General features: G+C 33.7%; 1 protein-coding gene across 2 annotated transcripts; it reads right to left on the reverse strand.

The window, feature by feature from the left end:
• Nucleotides 1-2180: 2180 nt before the first annotated feature.
• On the reverse strand, nucleotides 2181-8430 carry LOC111916146 (disease resistance protein RUN1). Of its 2 annotated transcripts, XM_023911780.3 has the most exons (5): nucleotides 7912-8430; nucleotides 6367-7468; nucleotides 5979-6287; nucleotides 4133-5859; nucleotides 2181-3006 (listed from the first exon to the last, which is right to left on the reverse strand). In XM_023911780.3, exons 1-4 carry the CDS (start codon nucleotides 8388-8390, stop codon nucleotides 4165-4167), a joined length of 3585 nt encoding a protein of 1194 aa, XP_023767548.1. In that variant the 5' UTR covers nucleotides 8391-8430; the 3' UTR covers nucleotides 2181-3006; nucleotides 4133-4164. The 2 variants fall into 2 exon arrangements, with proteins under 2 accessions (XP_023767548.1, XP_023767547.1); XM_023911779.3 differs by having other exon boundaries at nucleotides 2181-5859.
• Nucleotides 8431-8731: the final 301 nt, after the last annotated feature.

The following is an 8731-nucleotide window of genomic DNA, read 5'->3' on the forward strand; positions in this document are numbered from 1 at the left end:
ACGTCGTCGATATGGGTTTTCATGTTGTCGCCGCCTTTTGTATTCTTTAGTACATCATCGTCTTCGTCTGTATCTCGATAACCTCAGAGGTGGTGGTGGTGTTGTTTATATTCTCCAGAAAAATGAGGGTTTTCAAAGGATTTTCGGTGGTGAGGGTGTTGTTTATATTCGCCAGAAAAACGATGGTGTTCATATGAGTAAGTGTGTGTGTGAGAGAGAGAGAGTATTTTCGTTTTTATTTTTCTTTTAATTTTAAAAGTATTTAAATAAATAAAAAAACTGAAAAAGCAAAAACTAAGGGCAAAATCGTCATTACTAAGAAATTTAAAGTAAATTGGACCAAAGTGGCAAGAAAATGAAAATCTTTGGATCATGAGTGCTAGTCCAAACTTGTTTGGCCCAAAGTGTCAATTTCGATATAACCACATGGAGGATTCTTGCAATTTTGTCTTATAAATAATCAATAATCAAAGATGGTGGGTATTGACACACACGGATAAGGTAAATGATAATTTTTATGCTTTACGTTTGTATTATTTCAAGTTGACAAATATGATTATTATCAAAAATATTTTTTAGGTCTTTTGAGTCAGGGTAGAATTGATGGAATGAGTGCATAACTTTTCACCTTCTCATGGGGTTTTCATTCCTATTAGAGTATTGGGTATGGTTCGCGTTATAAGACTTAAGTCATATGCCACCTCATCCATAACGTCACCATAACACCAAGGGAGAAATGGTGTTCCCCATGCTATAACATGTTAAGAAGTAGAGAGAGAAAGGGAAAGAGAGAAAGAAAAAGGATTTGATTGGTTTGTTTCCCCGTTGCAAAATATCATAACGCAAACGAGATGTGCCATAACAGCAAGGGGGAAATGGTGTTCATGGTGTTATGACCATGTTATGGATATGCCACATAGGCAAAAACGCCGTTGTTGGTACCCATACCGTATGCTCTTAAAAGATCGAAATCAAAAAATGGTTACATGTCTAAATTTATACTTAGATGTGAGCAGGATGGTAAGTACGATACAAATAAAATCTCCAATACGTATTTTGGAACCAAAAAAACCAACAGTCTATTTGAATTGGTAGCAAAATTTTACAGGTCAAATGATGTATTTAAAAAATGTTCAAAACTAGATTTATATAAAAAAGATGGTTAAAAGTTTTCAATAAAAAAGTAAATGCGTAAAAAGTTAAAAGGGTGTAAACTGAAAATAAATAGTAATTAGGAGGTAAGTAAAGGTAATCCCAATCATTTATCAAGTTCAAGGTTTGCATAAATTTTGGATCCCTTACACCAATATAAAAATTACTTAGTTAATTTTCTAAGCTTTTAACGATAAACAAATATTGTTGCAATTCCTAGTTGATCAACATCTTCGCTTAATATATACATGAATTTTCCTAAACAAACCACAATGTCAAATCAAAATATGTAATCTCAAATAATTTTGATATTATTCTCAAATTGTCCTTACTTGATTAGATTTATATTTGTCATTGGTTTCTTCATAATTTGGAGATTCCATTCGACTCCTAGGCGTTCAATGTAATAAATAACCAAAAACTACTAAATTAAAAATCTACAACGTATTATGGCTAAAAATGTCAAACTAACACTATTTTCGAAATTTGTTAAATTAATTTCCAATGGCATATTTATAACAGATTTACTACCAATAGAAGGCCTTTACAGTTTACACTATGATACCAAGAGGGATTTCGCCGAAGTAGTAAACTATGTTCTTGGGCTTCTTTATTTACACATTTCAGAAGGGTTTAAGAAGAGAATGATTAACCATATGGGCTAATGGCCTAGCGATATGAAGTGACATTTTCATATGAGAGGTCAGGAGTTCAAGTCTCTATGGAGACATAGGTTGTTATTTAGGAGTAGATTAGTTAGTTTGCCGTTTCAAAAAAAAAAAATGATTTCATTTAAACTTAAACTATATAAGTCTTGAGCATGATTGAGAAGTGATGGCCAATTTCCAAGGTGAACCTTGAGGTTCATTGTTATAATAAGAAAAATAAATAAATAAATAAAAATAAAAAAACAAAAAATTAAAAAAATTAAAAAAAATTAAAAAAAATTAAAAAAAAAAGTAGAATAATCAATACTACAGTTGGGTATAACTTTTTGAAGTACAATCAATGCCTTAACAAGAAAAAAAATTGAAAGTACAATGTTGTTATAAAAAGAAATGTAAGTACAATGTTATAATGCAAAAATTTCGATTAAATCCAAGAAATAACAATGTAATTCCATTGATCTGTTTATGAAAGTACATTGCTATTTATTTCACTTAGCCCACGAATGTTGTGGTTCATTTTAAATACAAAGTTATTATGTACCATGTTAATATACTTGTATACTTTATAATGTTGGGGAAGGATGTTTGTTTGGTTCCTATTAAATACAATAAACTTTGATTATTACAATGTTATGTTACACAGGACATGAATGGAGGAGCTTTTTAGGGTTCCACCTTTTTGGTAGGTTTTTTTCCACCAATTTTTAAGGGATAAGTGCAAGAAATAGCAAGGCACTTTCATAGAATTGTTTATTATAGCATCCTACTTTAATTTTTCCTATTACAACTTTCTACTTTGGAAAATCTACCCTGTTTATACATGTCATCCATATACAAAGAAATTTTCACCATTATAATCGGGTTAAAATTTAAAGTATGATATCCTAATAAGATAAAAAAAAGTACAATGCAATAACTAGGGAGGTAATGCCTGAATAAGAAAAATATTGAACATATGATCTTGTAATAGAAAAAAATGAAAATAGGATACTATAAATTATAATAAACAAAAAATGATAGTACATTTTTATTTCTTGCATTTAGTCCAATTTAAAATTGGACGCTAATACAAACCCTACTAATGTATTCAATATTATTTAACTAGTATATAAGATCTTGACAACATTTTGCACACCAACTTGTTTTCCAGACAACATTGTAATCTACCTTTGCCCATCTTCTCTGCCTTAAAAGCCACAAAACGGGAAGAAAAAAAAAAGTATTAAACAAAATGCATTGAGAGAGAAGGCAAAACAGCACCATTGATGTTTTTTTGATTCAGAAGATGAAGGGGATTCAAGCCCAAAAATTGCTATTGCTGGGTGATCTTCGAAAATCAGAAGGGCTAAATGAATGATATAGCAACGTACTTCCATCAATTTGTTTATTACAACATCCTACTTTATTTTCATTCTGCTACACCGTTATACTTTCAAATTTTATTTATTATTAAGGCATTGTACTTTAAAAAAGCTACCAATTATATCACTGTATTTTCAGATATTATTATTATTATTATTATTATTATTATTAACATGTTATCCTTTGAAAAATCTACCCACCTATAGCAATGAAATTTGATTTGTATTTGGAATTTTGGATGATATTGCTACAAGTGGGTAGATTATTCAAAATACATTGTTTTAGTAGGAGGAAATGAAAGTATGATGCTATACGAACCAAATGACTGAAACTATGTTGCTATTTCTTGTACAACATGTTGGGCACTCCTAATTAAGTATATGATTAGCAGAAGACAGCAACTCATCACATTTTTCTTACAACTTTTCAGTATATACAATTCTTGAGAAGACACCATAGTATTTTTCCTGGTATTCTCCAAAAAGGATAATTTGGTTTACGAATGAAGAAGAAAATGCATGATGGCGATACAAATGGGGATGCACATATGATAACCTCAAGGAAGGACAAAGGGGCAGAAAAGGAAAACAACACAAGGGCAGAAAGGGAAAGTGGCTAAAAGTCTGTTCAAAGGAGAGAAGCTAATAAATAGAGGGAATAATTCTGTTAGAAGGATCAAGTAATTTCTTTGCATTGTAATTGGCTCCTGAGATTTTGTTCAGTGAATCTTATGATTGTGGAACCTTCATCTTTCGATTCTATCAATACATCAGATCATTTCATTCATCTTCATTCATTTCATTCTACTCTATTACAATTTCCTCTATCAATTCTATTTACAGTACTTGTATTTTCTTCTAATAAAAACTGGCAGAAAATTAACTATTGTCATATATAAATTAAAAAATTCAAAACCAAAGTTAGACGATAAGAGAAAATGGAAAAAGTACCTGTTATATATAAATGGTTCTTTGTGACTTATTCACACCTTTACATAGCAAAACATACCGTATTCCGAGGTTTGAATCTCAGATGTAAAACCACATGACTGAAGTACCCTTCTGGACCCATAAATAATCAGACCTTTCAACAAAAACATGCTCTGTGGAAGATGTCTTATGCATGTACCTTCTATATCTAACTGTTCTAAACATTGTCGATCCCCAAGTTCCTCAGGCAATGTCTTAACTTGAATACAATTACAAAGATTGAGATTTTTTAGACCTTTCATCTTACGTATGATGTTTGGGATATCTCGTAAAAACTTACAACCTTTTAGGCTTAGATTCTCTAAACATTCTAATCGGCCAAGATCCTCAGGTAGCTTCGTAAGCAACCAACAATAACTAAGTTCGAGAGATTCCAATTTATTCAACATACAAATGCTATCAGGAAGATCTTTAATCTGTGCAGATGACACAGTTAGCTTCTTCAAGCATTCTAATCGGCCAATGTCCTTGGGTAACTTCTCAAGACATGAACAATCATAAAGTTCAAGAGATTCCAAATGTTTCAACAAACAAATGCTATCCGGAAGGTCTTTAATTATTCCACATGTTAAAGTTAGCTCCTCCAAACATTCTAATCGGCCAAGATCCTTGGGTAACTTCTCAAGAAGCCGACATGATCTAAGTTTGAGAGATCTCAGATGTTTCAACATACAAATGTTATCGGGAAGATGTTTAATCTTTGTATTTGACAAATCTAGCTCCTCTAGACATTCTAGTTGGTCAAGATTCTTGGGGACCTCTAATATGTCGCCTTCTAGTTTGAGCTTTCTTAAGCGTTGTAACCCGCAAATGCTTTTTGAAAACGTATCAAGGTTTGTGCAAACACACAGACCTATAGAAATAAGCTTCTCAAGATTTCTAGTAAATAACAGTGTATCTTCTTCATATAAACATGTAAACTGCAGCTTTGGTAGGTTGCTTTCAGGGTGAAATGGGCATCCATGTACGGAAATTGCAGTTAGATGTAACTCGGCTAGAGGACCAATCTCAAGCGATTCATCCTCAGCACAAGAAGCATCTTCCTCAGCACAAGAAGTATTCTCCTCAGTATGAGAAGCATGATCCTCTATGTGAAAAATAAAAGATCTGAACCTCAAACAACCACTTAAGCCTAAGTAGACGAGTTTCTTTAGAGAATCATCAGCCATGTTCAGTTCTACCAAATTGTAACAATTTTTAAGATCTAACCTCTCAAGATTTGGAGTCAGCCCAATGTCAACATTCCTCAATTTTGAAGACATAATATCAAGGGATGTGAGCTTTTGACACCCATTTGCCAAGTGAATTTCCTCCAAATCCAAACAATTTGTAAGATCTAAATGCTCGAGATTAGGACTCAGCCCAATGTCAAGGGTCCTCAACTTTGAATTTTTGAGTTTGGTGGATTTCAAATTTAGAGATCTACTGGGCATGTGAAGTTCTATCAGACCTGAACAATTTCTAAGATCTAATAGCTCAATATTGGGAACCAACCCAAGGTCAAGGGTTGTCAAGGTTGAAAAACTGAGGTCGATAGTAATGAGCTTTAAACATCCACCAATCATGTGCACTTCTTCCAAATCACCACATCCTTTAAGATTCAACGTCTCAATATTTGGAGTAAGCCCAAGATCAAGGGTCCTCAACATTGAATAACTGAGATCAAGGAATTTGAGCTTCTTTAGAACCTAACATAAGCAAAGAAAAAAAAACAAGATGAGTATTACTGTATTAGTGTTATATCAACGCAACGAATGTATAGCATTCAAATGAGTGGCACAAAAGAATCAATCAACCAAAATTCTACCTTTCTTTCTCCCCCTTCCCAGAGTTGTACAATTCTGCTGTTAGTCATGTAAAGTGAAACAAGATTATCTGCATGAAATGTCATGGGTAATGACCTAAAAGGGTAATAGTTCCAACACAGATATCGCAAAGCATTTGGAAATTTATTAGATTTCCAGTATCGAAAAAAATAATCGCTTTTACGTGCATCAAGAGAACCCACAGATACATCAAGTAAACTAAGTTCCTTCATATTTTGAAGTCCTTTCATCACAATTTCAGGACTGAGTTTACACGCGTAGAATCGGATATATCTTATTGCTTCGGTACCCTGTAATTAATCAAAAAGTGACCATTAACTTGTGACATAGTAAATAAAAATATGTTTTAGAAATAAACTTGATCCATACCAAGTCATTAGCCAATATGTCTTCAATTTCCTCATCAATCCACAATCGACTATGTTTATGAGGCTTATCCGGGTGCGAACGACGAATAATATTCTTGCCCATTTCTTCAATATGGTCATGCATGCCCAGATACCCATTATGATTAACAGTTATGAGAGATTTTTGCTCAAGAACTCTTAAACCATTTCTAGCATGAAATCCACAGCTTTCAAGTGCTTCAATTGCTAAGGCTTTCGACCATCCTTTTAATATGCATGCAACATCCAGGAAAATCTCTTTGTAATCCTCCTCTAGACTGGTATAGCTTAATTCTAATTTTTTCAGAGTTTCCATTAAGGGGATTGTTTTTAATCTTTTTAGGGCATCTGTCCATTCAAGCTCATTTTTACCACAAAGAAACGAACCTAAAACTCTAATCGTTAAGGGAAGACCAGCAGCATAATGTACAACTTGTCGTGATAGCTCTTTGTACGTTAGATCTGGAGTCTCTCTCACAAATGCATACCTATTGAAGAGGCAAATTGCTTCATTATCAGATAGCAACTTGACGTTATGAATCGACTTCACTCCATGTGCTACGAGTACTTGCTCATCTCTTGTTGTAATGATAATTCTGCTTCCTGGTTTAAACCAATTTGTCTCACCCGCTAAGGCCTCAAGCTGCTCTATATGATCCACATCATCTAGAACAAGAAGAACCTTTTTACCACCCATCCTCCTCTTCATCATGTTTTTTCCGTCATAAACACTACTAACAGAGATGCTCTGATCATTGAAGACATCAGAAAGAATTTGGTTTTGTAACGACTTCAAACCGGACAAAGAAGCTTTTGAAACTTCCCTAACATTCTCAACGAAGCTTTTACCTTCGAATTGAAAGGATATTTGATCAAAAACAGCCCTGGCTAAAGTTGTCTTCCCACCACCTCCCATTCCCTTAATCCCGATCATGCGAACATCATTTAAACTAGTTCTTAGAGATGATAACACATCATAGACCCGGGTCTCCATGCCTACTAACTTTTCATCAAAGCTGAAATCAATGGATCTTAACTCTAGTGAAATTTCTCCAACAACTTTTTGGATGAACTTAGCTTCATGCCTGTATTTTAAAAAAAGATTTAACTAGCTTACTTTCAGATCCAACCTACAAATATAATAATGTAATAACATAGAATTTGACAATACAACATGAGAAGCCATTTCCAAGCCCTTTACATCAAGGATAAACTCAGATTACCAATAAATAAATAAATAAAACCCAATAAAAGAATATTCTAATAAATAACTTCACAATGTTTTTTCGCTTAGGGTTTGAATTAAACAAAACGCTCTCCGACACCTATTTCTCGTGAAATTAAGAAAATACTGAAATTGGAAGGTAGCTGAATTGAAATAATAATGATTAGCAACTATTTAGTTGTTTCGAGCCGGAATTCTAAGAAATTGGATATTAATGGTGCTTGTATAATGTGTTAAACTTGATAAAATCGACCACAATCAAAACAATAACGCAAAAAAAAAATATGATGATGAAGTGATTACCTATCGGCAGTGTTCTTCAACTCCCACCCAGCCAGATCCGCTGCTTCTTTCAGAGCATCCCTCCATTTCTCTGCAGCCTCTTCATTTTCATGCTTGGCAAAGGCTTTTTCAACTGCCCCTCTTTGTTTGCGGACTTCCGATGGTTCCACATCATAGAAAACAGGATAGGCGGTATGCTCGTTGGTCTTGTGACATTCCATGATCTTCACAAGCTCATCCAAGCACCAAGAAGAAGAGGCATAGTTCTTCGAGAAAACAATGATGTAGAGTTTTGAGTCTCCAATGGATCTGATGAGCTCATCACAGATCCTTTTGCCCTTTCTGATTCTGTCATCATCCTTGTAAGTGTGAATGCTTTTCTGCTGAAGAGCATAATAAAGATGATCAACGAAATTTGTACGAGTGTCTTCACCTCTAAAACTCAAAAACACATCATACTTGAAACTCTTGTAAATGGATGAAGTAGAATAAGACGCCATTGATGAAGTAGAAGAAGACACCACTTACGCCTTGTTCCCGAGTTTTTTTCGCAAATTCATTATTATTAAAGGAATAAAGGACATGGAAGGAAAATTTTAAGGAAGGTGAAAGAAAATATTAATTATTATGTGTTGCCAGTTTTTCTGTGTTCCAGGAAATGAATGGAAAATTTTAACTTTTATGTCTCCGAGGTAGGAGGAAAAAAAAAATAAAACTTGAAATTTTCCTTCCCCTTACTTTCTTCTCAAATCCGTCCAATTTGGAAGGAAAATATGGCTCCAAAATCCTTCCCCTCCCCTCACTTTCCTTCCATTAATGAAACTCGAGATCACAGTTTTCC

Source organism: Lactuca sativa, chromosome 5 (genome assembly GCF_002870075.4).
Source record: "Lactuca sativa cultivar Salinas chromosome 5, Lsat_Salinas_v11, whole genome shotgun sequence".
Classification (NCBI taxonomy): domain Eukaryota; kingdom Viridiplantae; phylum Streptophyta; class Magnoliopsida; order Asterales; family Asteraceae; genus Lactuca; species Lactuca sativa.

Bases quoted from the DNA above. Each gene is read 5' to 3' on its own strand.
- LOC111916146 (XM_023911780.3), bottom strand. From the start codon at position 8,390: ATGGCGTCTTATTCTACTTCATCCATTTACAAGAGTTTCAAGTATGAT. The intron at 7,469-7,911 runs GTAATCACTTCA...TTTAAAATACAG, and splicing joins TTGAAGAACACTGCCGATAG to GCATGAAGCTAAGTTCATCC. The intron at 5,860-5,978 runs GTAGAATTTTGG...TGCTTATGTTAG, and splicing joins GGGAAGGGGGAGAAAGAAAG to GTTCTAAAGAAGCTCAAATT.